The sequence below is a fragment of the Odontomachus brunneus genome, unplaced genomic scaffold (genome assembly GCF_010583005.1).
Source record: "Odontomachus brunneus isolate Ranch 3 - 2012 unplaced genomic scaffold, Obru_v1 Obru_scaffold_052, whole genome shotgun sequence".
Classification (NCBI taxonomy): Eukaryota; Metazoa; Arthropoda; class Insecta; order Hymenoptera; family Formicidae; genus Odontomachus; species Odontomachus brunneus.
The window spans coordinates 1820716-1840559 of record NW_022639502.1 but is presented as its reverse complement, the minus strand read 5'-3'; the positions used below and the strand labels follow the sequence as shown (position 1 = coordinate 1840559).

General features: G+C 38.1%; 4 protein-coding genes across 13 annotated transcripts in view; 3 read left to right on the top strand and 1 right to left on the bottom strand.

The window, feature by feature from the left end:
• Positions 1 to 137: 137 nt before the first annotated feature.
• LOC116845513 (ADP-ribosylation factor-like protein 5B) lies at positions 138 to 4292 on the bottom strand. Its single transcript, XM_032818287.1, has 3 exons — positions 3902 to 4292; positions 2678 to 3122; positions 138 to 2602 (listed from the first exon to the last, which is right to left on the bottom strand). Exons 1-3 carry the CDS (start codon positions 3945 to 3947, stop codon positions 2554 to 2556), a joined length of 540 nt encoding a protein of 179 aa, XP_032674178.1. The 5' UTR covers positions 3948 to 4292; the 3' UTR covers positions 138 to 2553.
• Positions 4293 to 6285: 1993 nt separating this feature from the next.
• LOC116845473 (6-phosphogluconate dehydrogenase, decarboxylating) lies at positions 6286 to 9834 on the top strand. The gene is made up of 6 exons (XM_032818203.1): positions 6286 to 6447; positions 6719 to 6873; positions 7253 to 7476; positions 7566 to 7810; positions 7897 to 8522; positions 8892 to 9834. Exons 2-6 carry the CDS (start codon positions 6863 to 6865, stop codon positions 9232 to 9234), a joined length of 1449 nt encoding a protein of 482 aa, XP_032674094.1. The 5' UTR covers positions 6286 to 6447; positions 6719 to 6862; the 3' UTR covers positions 9235 to 9834.
• Positions 9835 to 11050: 1216 nt separating this feature from the next.
• Positions 11051 to 17682, top strand: LOC116845472 (RNA-binding protein 45). Of its 4 annotated transcripts, none has more exons than XR_004378249.1 (7): positions 11051 to 11317; positions 11486 to 11600; positions 13169 to 13962; positions 14226 to 14458; positions 14542 to 14684; positions 16778 to 16837; positions 16957 to 17682. XR_004378249.1 is itself a non-coding variant. In XM_032818202.1 (6 exons), the coding sequence occupies exons 1-5, from the start codon at positions 11119 to 11121 to the stop codon at positions 14653 to 14655; spliced, it is 1455 nt and encodes a 484-aa protein (XP_032674093.1). In that variant the 5' UTR covers positions 11051 to 11118; the 3' UTR covers positions 14656 to 14684; positions 16778 to 17462. The 4 variants fall into 4 exon arrangements, 2 of the variants coding, with proteins under 2 accessions (XP_032674093.1, XP_032674092.1); XR_004378248.1 differs by having other exon boundaries at positions 11052 to 11317; positions 14889 to 16837; XM_032818202.1 differs by having other exon boundaries at positions 16778 to 17462.
• A 728-nt stretch (positions 17683 to 18410) lies between these two features.
• LOC116845470 (period circadian protein) overlaps positions 18411 to 19844 on the top strand; it is a 30871-nt gene continuing 29437 nt past the window's right edge. For all 7 annotated transcript variants that reach the window (XM_032818197.1, XM_032818194.1, XM_032818196.1 and 4 more), the window contains exon 1: positions 18411 to 18799. In XM_032818197.1, the coding sequence (XP_032674088.1) occupies positions 18723 to 18799 (77 nt within the window). In that variant the 5' untranslated portion in view covers positions 18411 to 18722. The remainder of the gene's footprint in view (positions 18800 to 19844) is intronic.

Here is a 19844-nt window from a genome sequence, read left to right as displayed (position 1 = left end):
ACCCGTGTGATTTAAATACATTTAACCGAATCTGGAAAGGACAAACTATTGTGATATTTCTTTTAAAAATGCAAGAACTTGGAAAAAGAAAGGGAATACATGATTAAGAAAAAGATGCAACAGACTCGTGCACTTCGTACCGATAGAAACTCTTTTTAATTTATTTTACATCGCATATTTTTTAGAGTCTCCGTTATTATTTTTAATAAAGTTGTGTACAGGAAAGAATTCCCTGACTTATACAATATATTATAGTTAAAGATCGATGAATCGAAAATGAGTTTCATTAATTAACCATATTAAATCGTCATTCTGGCAGATCGGACCGTGTAAAGAGTTCGTCAACGAGCACGATCATATTTTTATCCGCGCACTCCCGCACTCTGCTAACATCGACGTTAAAACAACCTATGTCTTGTACTTTACATTCGAGAAATTTTTACACAATCACGTTAAATAGGGGGAAGGTAGGAGGCGGGGCGAGGGTAGGGAGAACATGGTCGAAGATAAAAATTCGTCGAGCGAAAATTCGATATATCCCGCGTAGAATTTCAAGGAATAGAACAATATATACGATACACATTCTTACGTCAACATTTAAGAAACCGTTTCTCAATATGAGAAAGCTAGCATCAATTCTTTTATCTAAGTTTTATCTCACTCTGACATTAGACGGCATTTATCCTTCGCGCGCGCGGTGATGTTTAACAATTTCTATATAATAAATCTCGCGTATACCCGTTAACCGGTAGTTAGCGTTGATAATTCACTTTTTTTCCCTTTTTTAACTACAATATTTAATATTACCTACTAGAGTATTTCACGCTGCATAAAAGTTAAACACGTTACACTCACGATAACTTAGATACTTAAATAAAAAGAAAAATAAGATAGCTGTTGATTAAGGAGAAGAATTTCGATATTACGTTAGAATTCGCGTACGTTCATTAGCAGTTTTTGTTGCGGTAATCGTGAGTACAAATGAGATCGAGGAACAAATCTCGCATTTGGCTAGTACGCTTGTACGATTACAAAATTAAAATATAATTGTAATATATTAATGTTATATTAAATTATATCAATTGTGTATTAACAGCAGTAAGATCTAATCGTTCTGGACTTTTGGACACTCGAAGTGGAATGGAATGCCACAAGATGAGCAAGCGTAAATTTGCGAGCGTGTTGTTAATTCCAAGCTCTTCTGTCATTCACATTTCTGTCACGACATACAGCGCGAATCACATAGCGTATTATACTATTGGCTCTCCGCTGTGCTTTGTCAGCCACCTATTGTTCTACCGATTTTTTTTTCTTTTTCGTCGCGCATCGCAATATTAATCAAGTATGTACCACGCGAGTCATTAGCTGCAAACTGTCTCAGAATTGAATTCACATATCACAGAGCAGTTCACAGTTCTGCCTTGAGAAGTTCCTCGAAGTTGTATCAATCGGTCGATCAGGTCCAGTTTGCCGTAAATCCTACTCGTGGAAGGGGGGGAGCGAGGAACCCTTTTACGTACGGGAACGTGTTGAAAATCTGTCGGTGAAATCGATGCTCTCTAATCCGTTGCTTTTCCTTCCTTCTTACAGAACTCACTCTCTTAACGCGAAGTATAAAAACTATGTACACAGGTGCACTTCTCGGTTGTTGCGCAACAGTTCCGCTCGCTCTCACACCAAATGAGTACAAATAACTAGTTCCGCCGTCTTCGCTTCCTATTTCCACTGCTTGGTTACTGCAGAGCGCAGGTGGACGGGATGCAGAAAACTTTCCTCGGATACTGTTGCGTAAGCAATCTGTGACGTTCTCTTTGCGGAAGCTAACGAATTGTAGATTAAGAACCACGTTCCGGACTTTGTGAGCAATTAATTATAACAACAAAACCAAACGTGTGTTTTGCGTACATTAGTCACGCGCGAAAAATCATTAAGCTAGAATCACACAATGCACGATTTCATGTCTTCTTACAATGTGTGCTAATCGACAGTTCGGTTCACTGCATGAATCGCTATCGTGTATTGAAAGATCTACGCTGTGAACTGGGCTGCCGTCAGCGTGCATGTCGGAACGCATGAAACCATACATCGTATGATTCTAGCTTAATCTTCTTAGCACACGCGTCTACGATATCTCATCGTATTTTTCTATTGACACTTATTTTTATTCTTTTTTGGACAAGTATTATAAAATTATTCGGAAAGGCTTTCGATCGGAACAATCCAATCATTCCTTAAATTACTATTGTTTTTTTTTTCTATTTACATCGTGCAAGCAGTCGTGTTCGTCTCGCATAGTTAGTAACCGAAGAACGATTTCGCCCGTCCACTGTGAAGTGTTTGGTCGCGGTGGTTTCAACGGCGTGACCGGATATGCACTTTGAGAGTTACACGGGAGACCAAAATAATGACTAACGAAATGTCGCGACAGCGTCCATACCGCTTTTCATTTTCGCATAACCGTCAAAGTGGCTCGAACTAATTAATCTTCAATAATATATTTTACATTTTGGATATTTTTCGTTAAACTCTTACGAACGACTCTCATAATGTACGTCATGTCTTTTTCAAGCGCCCCACAATCCACTCTAGTCCTTGGTACAGCCTGAAACATAATTCTATTGATCTTTTGTTCTCAAATATGTTTGTAATTACACACATGATTCATTATCACTCTTACCCCTCCCCAGTAAGTGCACAACAGCTCTGTATGTGCCACTGATGCTTCTTGATGGACGTCAAGTCTAACTGTCTGGAGATCTCTGCTGCAGTCATGCTGCCTTTTAAATCCTGTTTGTTAGCATAGACCAGAACATTAGCCTTGCTTAACTCCTCGTGGTTTAACATAGAGTACAATTCTTCCCTAATGACACCGAGCCTCTCTCGGTCGGTACTATCTATGACCATAATGATAAACTCGGTATTCGTATAGTAAGTGGACCAGGCAGCTCTTAAACTTTGTTGGCCACCCAGATCCCACATTATAAAGTGAATGTTCTTCCACACCACTTCTTCCACATTGGAGCCAATGGTTGGGGAAGTATGAACAACCTCATTCATTAGAAACTGGTACAATATTGTAGTTTTTCCTGCGTTGTCCAGACCAACCATTACTATTTTATGTTCTGAAAATAATCAAATTTTATTGAAAAATCATTATAATTCTAAATATTCTATTTATTGTTGTAAAAGTGTATTTATAAAGGAATTGTCAAGTATCAATATGTACATCTCATAATTTTATTTTGGTAAATTTTAGAAAAGATTTGGTAAATTAAAGAAGATACAAAAAGATTCTTCTAGAATGTTTTCAAAAGTAAAAGTTATAATAACATCATAATGTTTATTAAAGTAATAATGAGGGTATATGTAGCTTACCATAGGAAGTGAAAGTATAATAAACATACTGCTGGATCTCATGGGGTCAAAAGGCAACATATGTTAATAGACTAGAAAGTAGGCCAATCTACATTTATGCATAATTTCTGATGGGCACACTTATCATCTAATTATCAACCCACGCAATTTTGCAAGACAGGCGATTCCAAGTACGTTTATAAAATAATACTTGAATAAACTTCGCGAAATATTGCATCGAGAGGTCGTGTGATTGGAATATTTTTAGAATGCACAGCGAGTTCAGCGTCGATTTAATGTCAATACGACATTTCATCCACTCGGTCACTTTATAATTAAATTGCCACATCTGGCATCCCGAGTGATTGATGTTCAAGAGTCCTTTGTGATTTCCCCACACGTGTGTGGCACGCATACTTTCGCATATCATGCGAAAAGGAGAGAAAGAGAGAGAGTGACAGAGCAAGTGAGAGTAAGCGAGCAAGAGAGTCAGTGAAGAAAGGACGAGTGACGATTTCGAGAGAATGGTTTATCGTGCAAAAATTACCTTCGTTGCCGAAGAAGCTCCATAGTTTCGCGAACAATAGCCCCATGTTGTGCTTGGCGCGGGCTCAGCCGAATATCCGTTCAATGTCACCTGTCCGCCGTCTCACTCGCGATTAGTAAGATACCTCGAAAACAGGGCGGTTCATTGTCTCGGGGTTATGTTCGCTTCCTGGACTACGGACCGTCGGGATAGATGCGACGTTGACACGCGAATCGTCCTCATGGTTACACTGGAGCACGAGCAGATGCTGATTCGTTATCGTACGATCGTCGTAGTGCGCGGTCACCAGAGAAATGTCGCGAGAATGCGAATAGCCTTCGCCTAATCCGATAAAGCGAGGCGCGACATGTTGCATGCACAATTGACGAACATCCGAATGTCCCGAGCGCGGCGCTGCGCTCAGCACTACCGATGTTCAGTCTTTCGCCGTTGACGGCGCTGACGTCGCGCTCGATTCGAGCGCGTTATCAGCCGATTCAAACGGCACAAATGTGAAGCGGGAAAAACGGCGAATATATTGTCCCATATTCTAAATTCTCTTTTATCGATAAAAATGCCTTAAATGTAGCTTTTCAGCCAATCAGGTTGCTTCTAAGCTTCTTTTAAAGGCTCATTTATCGTTAAAAGTGAACTTAAAAGTGAAGAAAACGCCATTGCCCCTTGTATTTTCTTACTTCTTCCTGTAGCCTGTCAAGAAAATAGCAACCGCTACACCTGTCATAACAACGATCTTCACATTTGAAAATAGAAAGTTTGGAAATATTTTTATACTTTATATGTATATCATTGCCTGTTGAATTCTATCTGTTTTAATATAAGGGAAAAGTGCATCTAAACTACTGTTGAATATCACTAACTCAATTGTTTTATCATTATTTTAAAAATTCATTAGTATCTCGATTAGTCGATGTGTATGGTAGCTCGTAGCGGAGACTTCGGAACTAATGGGTACATTCAGCGAACTTAACAGTTACACAACAGTTAAGCAATTCGTCAATGTAATTGGTCTAAATTTAGGGATCTAATAATAATGCACATAGAGTCCGATGTCCGACGTACGACATCCAATAAGAGAATAGTTTTCTAATAGAGAATTTAATTCTCCATTGGAAAGCTGTTCTGCTATTGGATATCGGACATTGTACGTAGGATATCGGACGCGGTATGAATTCTCCATAAGAATTAATAATCACTGATTGCTCACTGAGCGCTTTTTCCGCTAAAACGCCCAATGGGCTCAGTAAACAATCAGCGATTATTGGTTCTTACTATTAGATCCCTAAATCTAGACCAATTACACTGAAGAATTACTCAATTGTTGTGCAACTGTTGAATCTGCTAAATACACTCAATTTTACAAAAATAACGGGTCTTATTATTTATGACCTATTAGCATGTTCGATTGGCTCTGGGTTAACCCACTTTGGGTTATTCAGCCTACGTTTATTGGTCGAACAAGTACTTATAAACTTTATGATTGGCTAGTAGATACTTATGACGTCATTAATCGCTCTCGGAGCGATATCGGAGCAATCAACGTCGCATCGCTCTCGGAGCGATTAACCCAGGGCCAGTCGAACACGTTATAAGAGAAATAACCGGTCTAAGGTTTGATCAATATATGGAGTAATGGGGGATTCACTCTGCGTCCGATGTCCGACGTATGAAGTCCGATATCCAATAGGAGAATAGCTTTCTAATAAAGAATTCAATTCTCCATTGAAAAGCTATTCTTTTATTGGATATCGGACGTTGGACATCGGACGCAGTATTTATTTAACGAATTACATATATAAATTAAATACAAAGAAGATATAAAAACACTTCAAAACTTTCTACTTTCAAATGTAAAATATGATGTTGCTATGCCGAAACCATAAGAAATTGACCAATCGCAATCGATTATTCTTCTATAATTCGACTATGATTGGTCAATTTTTTACGATTTTTTACGGTTAACGGATTACGGCTATCATAAACCAGCCTTTACTCGTGACAGGATGGAGTGAGAAAGCGCAAGGGGCAATTCAACTTTCTCACTCTGTTTTAAACTGACAATGTTAACTAACAACTTCATTCCCTGCTATAGCAAAGGTATACAAGTACCATGATATACAGGGTGTCCCAGAACAATCTATGAAGCTCTCGTGAGAACGCAGAACGGGTCGAGATGAAGACAGAGTCCCATATCGTTTTGCGCGATATTCGCAATAATAATCGAGAAATTAATTACGAAAGATTAAGAAAAAGCGTCCGCTAAATGGGAGAAGGAGCGCTCGAATTATAGCGCGACTCAGTAATATAGCACGCGGCGATTGGAAAAATAACGCACCACTGCCTGTGTTTATATCGCTGTGCCCCTACGTCTCGCCGCACCACGCCAAAGCGTGGCATGAAAGTGGCATGTTGAACTGCTGATTCACGTGGCTGCTGATTGGTCTGCATCGTATCAGCTGACGTCTCGTGAAGTCATCGATTAAAGAAATATGTAGAAACGGATTCTTTCGTCGATACTTCCCAGAAGTACTTATATCACAGTAAAGAAAGTGAGAATACGCATACGTTTTTCAGAGATTACATAAAGTAGCATCGTGCAAACGAAATTGATCGAAGATATCTTTGCTTTAGTATTTTACTGATATCAAAATTTTTCTTACTGATCATATCTGTCAACGTCAATTAAATCTTAATTTGAGTTTGGAGAGAGATAAATTCTTCCCAGACACAATTTTAAATTCAGAAGTTTAATTGACATTGGTTGAAACGAACAGAAAGGCTTCATTTATATTTTTTTTTATATATGACACGTGTATCAAGAAACAACGGATCATATATTCTTTGGCTGACGAAAGTGCGACTACTTGTTGCTGCTGTGGATTCCTTATAGTATATTTCCAGAATAATTTATATACATTTTAATTGCGACTTGTCCTAGTGTACGTCAACTGGCAGTCTACAAATATGAGCACTCCGTAAGTACTTTTTGTAGTAAACGCGATATATCTCTGTTCAGCTGCTTTTTAAGATCATTTAAAGTCATCAGTTTATATTCAAGTTTGAGAACGGGCGAAAGAGAAACGACAAAGTGCAGAAAGTGTAGATGAAATATGAACAGTTTTTTATTAATGTCAAAAATGCGTCAAAATCAGAGACATAACAGGGAAATATTAAACTCTGATACATTAATATTCTTTTTATTATGTTAAATGTTATACCTTTACTATACTAAAATCTCTCAATCTTTACTTGAATATGAGAAATAAGCAATGAATGAAAAAATGAAGCATTTTTTCTTTTTTTTATTGAATTTTAATTTTTTTATTGAATTAACATATTTTTATTATTTCTTAGGGTAGCAGACATTGCCCTTATTGGTTTGGCAGTTATGGGGCAAAATTTGATTTTAAACATGAACGATCATGGATTTGTTGTATGTGTATACAATCGTACAAAAGACAAAATTAAATCTTTCTTGGAAAACGAAGCCAAGGGTACAAGAATTATTGGTGCGAGTAGTCTTGAAGATATGGTCAGTAAACTGAAGAGTCCAAGAAGAGTAATGTTATTAATTAAAGGTGATATCTTCATTACTGCAATAAAAAATATACAATTATGCAGAGTATTAAATATCATGATAATGCAATTTTTTCATTATGTAATGTAGCTGGTGATGCTGTGGATGAATTTATTAAACACCTAGTGCCTATTCTCTCTCCTGGAGACATTATTATTGATGGTGGTAACTCAGCTTATCAAGACAGCGAAAGACGCGCCAGAGATCTTGAGAAAAAAGGAATTCTTTTTGTGGGCAGCGGAGTCAGCGGTGGAGAGGATGGTGCTAGATATGGACCATCCCTGATGCCTGGTGGTAATCCTAAAGCCTGGCCACATATTAAACCTATTTTTCAAGTACGCAATGCTATAGTCTATAGTTATTTATTTATAGTATTAAAAATTCACGAGACAGTCTGCTACATTATTGTGATACTTTTCAGTCGATATGCGCGAAATCCAACGGAGAGCCCTGCTGCGATTGGGTCGGAGAGTACGGCGCAGGACACTTCGTCAAGATGGTGCACAACGGCATTGAGTACGGCGATATGCAGATTATCTGCGAAGCGTATCACCTAATGAGGAACGGCCTACAACTTTCACAGGACGAGATGAGCGCTGTGTTTGATGATTGGAATAAAGGCAAGCTGGATTCCTTCCTGATCGAGATCACGAGAAACATATTGAAGTACAAAGACGAGAACGGTCATCTGCTGGAACGCATTAGGGATACAGCGGGTCAGAAGGGCACGGGCAAGTGGACGGCCATCGCCGCACTGGACTACGGAATGCCGGTCACTCTGATTGGCGAATCTGTGTTCTCCAGATATCTGTCGACATTGAAAAGTGAACGCGAGGAAGCAAGCACGGTATTAGCCGGCCCGGATGAGACGTTCAAGGGCGACAAGAAACAGTTCCTGAATCACTTAAAGAACGCTTTGTACGCCGCGAAAATCATCTCGTATGCACAGGGCTTTATGTTGCTGAAGGAGACCGCCAAACTTTACAAGTGGAACTTGAATTACGGCTCGATAGCACTGATGTGGCGGGGTGGATGCATTATAAGAAGGTAACGCAATCGATGCTCAAATTTTGTATAACTTTAAACCTCATTTAGCCATATTGCGTGATATTGTTCTCGCACTCAATACGACCTACATTTCCTTTTGAAGCGAACGGCAAAGAAACGAGTGTCAAGGCTGGAGAATGTCTCAAGGATATTTTATATCTAATGTCATGAAGCCTTATAAATCTTCTTTTTTTTTTTATTTTTTCTTTAGAACGCCGTTTGCTTTCGTCGCAGAATAACGTCCTCCATTTAAGTACATAAGTAGTGTTGAGAATTAAGTGTTAGTTGGTTTAATATCAATTTTAAAATTATATTAAAATATAGGAATTTCGAAAAATAATGACATTACAGAGATATTTTTATTCACAGCGCGTTCTTGGGAAATATTAAAGCGGCTTTCGACAAAAATCCAAAATTATCCAACCTATTATTGGACGACTTCTTTGCCAAGGCTATGAAGGAGTGCCACCAGAGCGCGAGAGTGGTGGTATCCACGGCGGTGACACTGGGCATACCGACTCCCGCTCTGTCGACGGCTCTGGCTTTCTACGACGGATTCAGAACGGCTCGATTACCGGCGAATTTACTGCAAGCTCAGCGAGATTACTTCGGCGCACATACTTACGAGCTACTCGGTCAAGAGGGGAAGTTCGTTCACACGAATTGGACCGGACATGGCGGCAATGTATCGGCTTCTACGTACGATGCATGAGCACGATGAACTTTGGTGATAGTGATCGCCAAAAATGTACAGTGGGTTGCAAAACATGGGTTTAAACATATTGTAGTCGGGAACTCAACAAACTGTCAAAATTGAGAGTCATTACCGACGGATTTATGTAATAGAATGACAATAATAATTATATAATTAAGGACTAAATAATAATAATATCAGTAATAATTAATAATATTATTACAAGCTCATCGCACACACACACTAGTAATAATTCTCAATTCTGACGATTTGGTGAGTTTTCAACTTCGTTGTGTCAATTATCTTAACCACTGTAAACGGTTATAGGGAAATATTATGAACACAGTTCGATAGTTACATAGCTATAATACAACTCGATATGCGTTCTATACTGAAAGGTAAAAAATATTAGAAATCTATTCTAATATTGAGTCTTGTTCACGCTCTCTTTTGACGAATATATGCTTGTAACATTCCAAAGATATTTTTAATGAAATTGTGACTGTAATATATATTTTTTAAAAGTATTTTGAAAAATATATTTTAAAAATATGAACTGTTAACAAAATGTATATGAGAGAAAGTTTATCTACAGAAATAGAAGTATTTAAGATTGAACCGCAAAGTATTTTTCTTGAGAGGATTCCCTGTGTGAAATTCTCTCATATCACGAACTACGGTGTCCGTTTCGGCGGCTACTTCCGCACACGCGCTCTGCGTTACGTTCCATGCAGGTTGCAGGTGTATATTTTAGGAAACACTGATTCGGGACTTTCTCGCGAGTAGTTTAGAAGCGGAGGAGTTACATAACAACTTGCACGAGACGGTTGCGTAGTGACTATGAAATTCAACGTAGGCGTGCGATGAAAACGATTCGCCTGGTAAACGAAGGTTATTCACGAATTAATATCATATCTCTCACACAGACACACCATCATGAAAATTGAATGCATACGTGATTCCACTGCTGGTTACGTCGAATTCAAGCAGAAGTCGAATAAAAAGAAGTAGGAAGTCATGGAAGAAAGTGAAAATATGAGCGGTCGAATTAGTGAAACGCCGTCGTCGCCGGTTGCAGCGGTAAAGCCATCATTACCGCATTTCTCTTTCTCCGGCGAACGCGAAAATATTGGAGCATAATACTTTCAATCGCACGCCCAAGTTCTACACTTGCGAAACGGACTCGGAAGTAATCGTTGTCAACCAGCGATTCAGTCTTCCCGTAATTTCGCGATTTCGAAATTCACGCGCATGCTTTCCAAACATTGTTTGGAATGTGAATTGTTTGGCCGCGCTCTCGCTTAAGTGCATCCAAGTATCAGTAAAGTTCTGACGTCTTGCGCTCGACACAACTCGATGAATATTAACGTGTTACAAATATATTCAAAATACTTTCGTAGCATATTTTTAAGGAACGCTAGGCGGCCTTGAATTTTATTAAATATCGCTTTCCGCTAAAAGAGTAAAGAGCACATCTCGATGAAAAATCAACGCTGCGCGTACTTATTGTGTAAGTCTAGAAACTTACGCAAGTATGCATAATTTTCTCTTTAATGTTTCAACTATTGATAATTCATAGATAAGCAACAACCGTGTTAAAAAATTAAAATTTATGCTGTGGTTGGGATAATATGTTCTTTTTGATCGCATTTTCCTTAAGCTTCTTTACAACATTTTTCTCTCCCCTCTGTCCTATTCTAAGAGTTCTGAGTATATATATTTATTTCATTTTTAGAGTAGTGTAATATTGTAAAAGATGAAAGAATAGATCTCACATGAAGATTGCAGGAAGTAGCAGGGAGAGGGACATTGGCAGGCACCCGAGTTTTTACGGTCCTGGGATTCGTCGGTCGACCGGTGACCATAGACGACGCGCCTCGCGGCGGTGCGTTCATTTGCAAAATGGCTGATCACAGAGAACGGGATTCGTACTATTCGCAAACAGATCTACGCTCGAAAAATGACGATCCACCGAACTCGCGACTGTTCGTCATCTGCCACAAAAGTCTGGAGGAGGACGATCTCAGGAAGGCCTTCGAGAAGTTTGGCAAGATCGAAGACATCTGGGTGGTTAAGGACCGTAACACGGGCGAGAATAAAGGTGATACACCTTCGCATGGTTAATTCTAATCGATAAGTACCGCTCGTTAGCACTCTGTTGCACGATTTTTATTTTTATCCGGGAAATGTATCTCTCCTTTCGCGTGTTCCTCATGCCGCGTATATGTCAGTATGATAGCTCTTTTTAATTGATTATTTTCGTGTTCAGGTGTTACATACATCAAGTTTTCCAAAACGTCAGAGGCAGCGTTCGCTCTCGAAGAGATGAATGGGAAGATGCTGGGCTCCGTTGGTAGGCCGATCAAAGTAATGATTGCCTCGAAGTAAGTCACTGTCATTTTTTATTTAGCTAATGGATCTGTTTTTCTTTTCCCGACTTCCTGATGTGTCTCAGGTCTATAGACCGATATTTTGCTATTTGATACACTGCCTTTTCTCCTAAAGTATCAATTTTTTTCTTAATGTTTAAGATTTTTCCAGTTCAGAGAATAAAATTGTGCATAATTTTAAGAACTTTTAAATATTTTGCTATTCATTTATAAACATAAAACAGCTAACCTTATTTCTATTTGAATGACGGTACAACTCTGTTTTTAAATTTTTATATTTTATATTGTTTTACTATTCTTAAATTTTCATATTTGAATAAAAACCATATAGTCAATATCCTCCACTGTATAATCTACATGTATCTAGGATTATTTACTATTTCTTTTCTATATGACAATCCATACTAGAAACTATCTGTTCTTTTTAGTGGAATCAAGTTGCATTTTTACCTTTAGAATGCAACAAATATACATCCTAGTGTTGAAGGCAAAAGGAATGTTCCAATATGTCAGTAAATATGTTCTTTTTAGTTGAACTGGATTTCTGAAAGATATCTCTTGCCTTTAAAGTAAAACAAGTATACCGCCTGATTCAACTAAAAAAACAAACCTACTAGTTCAGCTAAAAAGGACAGGCCTTCCTACACAACATAGATTTCTAAAAGATATCTAAGGTCCATATTAATAATTATTATTCAAAACTTGCTTCATGTGAAATGCTCTAATCTAAATTTAGAGTTTGATTTAAGCTTTCGATCAAATCATATGATATATATGACATTATATTTGTAATCATGATTTAAACACAGCTGAAAAATTCATATTTAACTTTATATAGATATTTATTTTCCTTCAGCTTACATAGCCAATGAAAGAGACCTAGTTTATATTTATATTCTTTAGTCATACATACTCATTCCTTACTTCATTCATTCCTTTTATTCATTCATTCCTTACTTTCATTTTAGGAATTGCTAAGAAGTTTTTCATATCTTTCCTCTTATTCTTTATATTTTATTCTTTTTACTTTCACCTATTATATATTTCCTCTATCGATAATTCCCTCTACATTACTGTACCAATTTTCGCTCATCTTTCTTACTTACATTAACTATCTGTTCCTTACGACACCATGATCTCAATCATCTATGCATCTTTCTGCCTCGAATTTTTGCCTCAAATGCCTTCCTACATAACACCATATTTCGCCTTCATTTACATGCTATTTACATACTCATCCCTACATAATTTCCCTTAATTTAATTCAATATATCAAAATCATTCCAAATTCACATCATGTTTAACCAAGCATCCACATATTTGCGTGCCATTTAACTAGGCCCAACATTTAATTTTATATTCAAATCTGTGAATTCCAAAGTAAGTTTTAAGTAACGACTATTGGTACAGACTTTTGAAATATCTGAAGGATATCCTATTTATTTTAGATATCTTTAGGATGTTTCTAAGAGATATTTTAGACATTTATACTGTTTGAGTTATGACTTCTCAGTTGACTTCATTTAAATCAGTATTTTTTTAAACGACCAATTATTTTGCAGTCGAGACCAAGGCTCGGTGCGAGAGACAAACGAGGAGGAGAGGTGGGTCCGTTTGTTCTGTGTATTACCGAAGACAATGTCCGACAGCGAGCTGCAGCAGGAGTTCTCCAAATTTGGTGCTATCGAGTACGCCACAGTGGTGAAGGATCGTAGTACAAATGAGTCTAAGGGCTTCGGCTACGTGAAGTTCAAGAAGGTGTCTAGCGCCGCCAGAGCGTTCGAGGAGTGCGATCGGAAGTACAAAGCGGTTTTTGCCGAGCCAAAGAAACCGAAACCCGATCACGGTGACGTCAAATATAATAACGGTCTTTCTACCTCGTATGACGGTTCCACTAGCACATACGCGTCCTCCAACTTCGGCAAGAGCAGTATCAGCCTGGAGATCGCCACAAATTATCCCAACTCGGAAGGCTACACCCGTCTGCAGGTAATTGCCCATCCAGCCTTGAATCAGGATCAACTCTGGAAATTGTTCGACATAGTACCTGGAATGGACTACTGCCACTTGAAGACTGACGTGAGATACCGGATACCGCGAGGGCAGGCCGTAGTGGTGTACAATAATCCGAGTGCAGCTGCTTATGCACGCGAGAAGTTTCACGGCTTCGAATACCCGCCTGGTCATCGGATGATCGTCAAGCCCGACTTGACGAGCGCACCGCCGAAGAGCACATCGAAACCAGGCAGTTCTACGACCGGCAATAGCGCCAGCGCGAGAACGGATTTGGCACACCTGGCAGAGACGATTGCTCAAGCTACATCGTTGATTCAAGCCGCGGGATTAACGGCACCGAGTGAGTAATCTTAACTTTCTTTTTTTCGAATGCACAAGATATCGAGAAAGAAATGTTGATATATTAGTTTACAGATATCTTACATAACAAATCAGGAGAATCAATGTTTATAACTTGGGGATAAGGAACATAGAGCACATTTTATCTGTTTTTTTAGAAACAGTCAACACATCTGTGAATTAATGCATTAATATGTATCGAGCATCCAGTAAAGAGTTTGTATTATGTATACATGCTAATCTTTATTGCCTATCTCACTTCAGGTTTAGAACATACAATGTGCGTGAAGCTACCTCCAGTGCAACCGATGGCGAGTATAGATGCCGACGTGGCCAAAAGATGTTTCATCGTTTGCGGCCCACCGGTACCACCCATATACGCCATGAAGGACGCGTTCTGCAGGTTTGGAAATCTCATCGATGTATATATGTTGCCTGGCAAAAATTGTGGTTACGCCAAATACGCTACCATCGATAGCGCGAACGAGGCTATTGAGGTATGGCTCACTTTGCTGTTTATTCTAATGTATCTAGCGAGCGTATTACGTAGATGCTTTAAAACTGGGAATATATATCGTAGATGTTACACGGGCAAGAAATCTGCGGTTCGCGTTTGAAAGTATTGGAGGCGGAAGAGCGGAACGTTGGTGAAGATCGCCGAAAGAGATTAAGAATGGACGAAGACGAGAATTGAGTCAGAGACCATTCTTATATATGTAACTCGTAAGTAGATGACATTAAGCGTGATGACACGACGAAGAGCGAGAGAGAAAGAGAGGGAAAGAGACGCTTTTTCTTTGTAATAGTAATACACCTTGACGTTTTTACTGACGTTATCACTCTCTACCTCCTCGGGGCAGGGAGTGGGGGGTCTGGGGGTTTGAGAAACAGCAGGAGAAAATGTAATTTTTCTATTTGTCTTCACAGACTGACTGGTATACACAAGCCGGACGCACGCAACAAAAAGAGACGAATTTAAAGACTCACTTGACCACGTGAAGGGCCTGGCATCCAGGGAAACTACTCCAACTACCTACCTATTTAACTGTTCGCTTACGTTCGCAACTTCAACGTTACTGAAACTTTAACTGCTACTCTACTACTTACTACTACATTACTACTACTACTACTGCTACTACTACACTACTCTACTGCTACTATTACTACCACTACTACTATTACTACTACTACTACTACTACTACTACTACTACTATTACTACTACTACTACTACTACTCTACTACCACTCTACTACCACTACTCCATCACCATTACTTTCATCCTCTTACATTCGTTCGTTCACACATGACACATCACGCGCGCGATGCCCCGTTTCCGTTACTTTAAGAAGCCTGTGCGAAGAGTTAATATTCGAGCCTTCGCTTGCCGTAGTGTACTTCTAGGAAATGTGTGAATCTTATTTCTTACTAAAAACATACTTATTTTCTTTTTTTGAAAGTTGTCTAGTAGAAAGAGAAGAATACAAAGAATGCGTTCAAGGAGTATCTTCGTTTCTTCTGGCCAATTAGTAATCAATTTTATATTTCTTGTTTAATATTATTTCTAGCTTCATTCTTTAGATAGTATATATCTTCAGAACTTTTGACATACAGTTTAGTTCTTTAGATGTGTTCATTATTATCAGCAACAACAAATATGTCACTAACGCTGTCTGTTCGCACAGGCTTATTTTAGGAATTAACCTGTGCCCTAGGTTTAGCGAAGAGATCTTTTATTTATATAATTAAATTGATGATTATGTACTTGTCTTTAAGTTGTATTGCGTGTAAAAAGAAAGCAAAGCAACTTGTATTTTATGCAACATTGACCAATCTCACGACGAACAGTGTTAAAATTATTGCGGATAAAGGAACTAATAACTCCAAAACAAGGTATATCCTTGAATTCAGTACAAATATATACTATATACGGAATCGTTGCAACGCATACCAGAATATTTCGTCTTCTTTCGGTAAAAATTATACGTTATTGTAGCCATATCATTATATTCAAAACATTTTGATTTATTAATGTTTCACGATAAAAATTGTGACACACTTACACTCTTGAATCGTAATTTATAACACAACATGCTATTACTCAGATTTTAAGGTAATAAAAATTTAATAATTATTATACAAAATACATTATTTCATACAAGATATTTTTGTCAAAAGCAACTGAAAACACATCGACAAATTTATATCAATCAATTTGATGATATCACTCGGGTTTTAATACGCGGTTGCTAAATTTTATAAAGAATTACATCACTCGCGCGACGAAGTGCAATATTGAGTGTACCATCGATAACTTGTGAAGCATGCGGGTACATCTTGTTTTGGAAATGATTGATGTATGTACAAATGAAATTACGCTAGCGTGTGTAACATTTTTTACGCTTAGAAGCGTAGATTTACTGTTTACTCTAAAGAGAGAAAGAGGGAAAAAACTATTTTTCCTGATAAATCGATACTTAATTATCCACCATCACGAAACCAACCTCGTCACACACTAGTGATCGACGCACAACATGAACATTTTATGATGGACACTTTTGTACCACCGTTGCGTTAGACTCTCACTGTATGACCGTACCGAATAATGTTCCAGGAGACTGTAACTGACTTGTTTTTCTTTTTCTTTTTGGAAATATCAAATACACATGGAATACGCAAAAACCCCACACCGACTCTTTCACTTGATTTTTTGTTTTAATTAATTCTTGTTACTTGTGGAACGAAAGTGTACGAATACTGTCACGTGGTTGAACTCATGGTCTGTCTTGATCTGACATTTGTTCTTCTCGCTTTCAGGATATCGCGAGGATTCCACGAAGCGCCGTACCTGATGACTGTGATACCATTTCTAGCAACGTAAGATTATTATAATGTTTTTACAATTGTACATATATAAAAAGAAAATACGTTATACATATATATATGTATATATATATATATATATGCGGAATATAAATTAATATATTTTTATACAGCTCCGGTTGTGTCATTTGTGCGTGCTCTTGTGAACGAGAACCTTGGGTGCCTTGTATATTTCTTGTATTTAAAGTTTCTGGCTATTCGCCATAGCCACATTAATTTATAACGTTAAAGCGAGGCAATATGTGCTAAAAATTTCTGCAAAATACATAGAAATAAAAAGGTATATCCCAAAATGACACAATCGATTAAGCACATCTCCAAACAGCATAGATCTCCATAAGGCATTCTAAAACTTTCTGAGAACGATGTCCTGGGAACATGATGTCCCCAGAACAGATGTCCCCAGGACATCTGAAGATTTTATGCTATCTGTGAAAACTTTTTTTGGCTTAATTAATAAAGAATCGTAAAATTAATGTGAAATAATGAGGAAATGTAGTTTGAAAAAGGAAGGTTACATATAACGTCACTTTTATTGTTATTTATTAATTGTTGAAGCAAAAAACGCTTGGAGTATTTTAAAGGTGTATTTAATTGATTATAAATGTCATCTTTCGGATATATTTTTTTACTTCGACACTTTATAGAAATTTTGGACATGCATTTCTTCGTTTCTGACATCATCAATCATAAAGTTCGTATTGTTGGTATAATTATTATCGCAAGACATTAAAATAAAAAGTAATTGCGAGAAGACATAGAAATAATACAACAATGTGACGATAATTCTTTTGTATTTGTCACTTTTTACGCTGCAATAAAAAAATCTTTGTATCGATTGCTCGAGAGATTCGTGGAACTCCTCGGAATGATTCCGTTATTTCCTAGATTTCTGTTATCTTTCCTAGGGAAAATTAGGATTTATTTTGATTGGAATCGATTCCGAAGAGTTCCATCCCAAATAGAACAGGTTGCCTATTGGTTAACGTTTTTGAAGTTTTTTGAACTTTTGAAACGTATCTATAAAATAACAAGTCAATGTCAATAATTCGTCTCCTTTAATGTGATATCAATTAAATAACAATTTACAGTTGCTTAATAGCTAGTTCATTTATGTATCTTATAGTTATCATTTGGTATATATTTAATTTGTATCCATGTACCAACTTGATACTTTTATATCTAAATGATATCTTTTTGGATATTAAAAGTTATCTTTCGATAATCTTTTGGATAATCTTTTCAGTAAACAGAAACTTAACTTTTGTACCGAAAATAAAGTTATCCTGACTTAATTTTATATAGTAAAATGGAATACTTTAAGATAACATTGTTCTACTTGGGATGATACGTGCGAAGGGAAGGAAGAGTCATAGCGGGGTTAGCAGCGTTATTCAGCGCGACGGAAACGCGCGACTCCACTTTGTTCGCGCCGATTGCGATTTCGCGAAATGAAGTGGAGCACTCTTCGGCCCGATATAGGTTGCGGCCACCAACGACAGAGACGGTGGGGATGAAGCGGCTTTACGCTCACGTGTCTCAGAACGTGCGGCCCACACCGTGACTCATTGCAGGCCGATCATCGCGGCTGCTGTCGGGGCTCAGTCCGCGTGGAAACTGTCAGCGTCGAGCAACGTGTCTCGTCGTTATCGTTGTCACGAATGTGAACACCTTGTTTATCCTCTTTGCCAATCCCAATCAGACACCCCGAATGGAGTAAAATGAATCGCGCGCCATAACTTAACCGCGAGTGCGTGTGCATGCGCGCGTGAGAACAATTGAGAGTAATAGAAAGAGAGAATACGAAAATAATATCCGGAAACGTTTTCGAGGAAACTGTCGATTCGAGAAGAAAACACGAGCAGATAGAGAGTGCACAATGGAGGAGATGAGCGTGCAGAACGCCAAGATATCGGACTCCGGGTACTCCTGCAGCAACAGCCAGTCGCAACGCAGGTGAGCATCAATTATACAGCACAAATGTCTGAAAGACGTTTTAGAGACATCTGAAGGATATTCTATTTGTTTCAAACGTCTTTGGAACGATCCATATTCGGGATTCGCTTTTATTACGAAAAACTCTAAAAATAACTTCTGGCCAATCAGAAGGCTTATAAGCTACTTTTTAAGGCTCTTTGAACGATAAAAGAGAGTTTAAAATATGGGTTCACGTCTCTAAGATATATTTTAGATATTTGTGCTGTTTGAGATTTGCGCGCCAACGAATTCAAAATGACCGCGAGCACGTCCGCCATGATGCGACCCCGTCCGGCCATTTTTGAATGCTTCCGGACGCGGTAACGCGAGCAGAGGGAAATCGTACGTCGGTGTGAGGTGTTAAGGGTAATTTTAGTTTTTTTTTTTTATTATTTACACGAAAAGAACATATCTCGTATGTAATGACAGTTTTACGCGATTTGGTTTTCGATCTTGACAATGCGAACCCCGCGAATTTCGCTTCTCTCGATAGTAATCCATACTGAGAGTTTAGTGATTCACAGTTTTAGGTTAAAAAACCGGCGTGTCATTAACAAGTGAGAGTGAGAGTTAAATGATTTAATTAATTCACGACTTTGGGATATTGACAGAGCGCATTATTATGTCGGTTGTACGAGACCAATTTGCATTAATCGCGTTTATTCATCCGTGGCGTTTTATATATATTTCTTTCGACAAATAATGCGGTCACGTAAAATGTTCGCGGAGAAACTGCGATAGAGAAAGGGAGAGATCGATTCAAATACGATCAAAATGTGTTATTATGTTGTTGTAATTATTGTGTTGTCATTGTCGCGCGAATAAACGTCATGAACGTATCACTCAAAAATAGTCTTGCAGTCATAGCGAGAACTATCTAGATACGAGAAATCAGCTAAAATAGATAAATGGCAGCGAACACTGCGCTATCGCATATGTTTTGTATTTAATCAATACAGATGATAAAGACAGAATTGTCTGTCTGAACTATCCGTGATATTTAACAAGAAAATCTCTCTGTGAC

Coding starts and splice junctions, on each gene's coding strand:
- LOC116845472 (XM_032818201.1), top strand. CDS start 11,119: ATGGCTGATCACAGAGAACGGGATTCGTACTATTCGCAAACAGATCTA. Junction 11,318..11,485: donor TAACACGGGCGAGAATAAAG/GTGATACACCTT, acceptor TTTCGTGTTCAG/GTGTTACATACATCAAGTTT. Junction 13,963..14,225: donor CGCGGGATTAACGGCACCGA/GTGAGTAATCTT, acceptor ATCTCACTTCAG/GTTTAGAACATACAATGTGC.
- LOC116845473 (XM_032818203.1), top strand. Junction 7,811..7,896: donor ATATTAAACCTATTTTTCAA/GTACGCAATGCT, acceptor GATACTTTTCAG/TCGATATGCGCGAAATCCAA. Junction 8,523..8,891: donor GGTGGATGCATTATAAGAAG/GTAACGCAATCG, acceptor TTTTATTCACAG/CGCGTTCTTGGGAAATATTA.
- LOC116845513 (XM_032818287.1), bottom strand. CDS start 3,947: ATGGGGCTATTGTTCGCGAAACTATGGAGCTTCTTCGGCAACGAAG. Junction 3,123..3,901: donor GAGCTTCTTCGGCAACGAAG/GTAATTTTTGCA, acceptor GATTATTTTCAG/AACATAAAATAGTAATGGTT. Junction 2,603..2,677: donor TGTGCACTTACTGGGGAGGG/GTAAGAGTGATA, acceptor ATTATGTTTCAG/GCTGTACCAAGGACTAGAGT.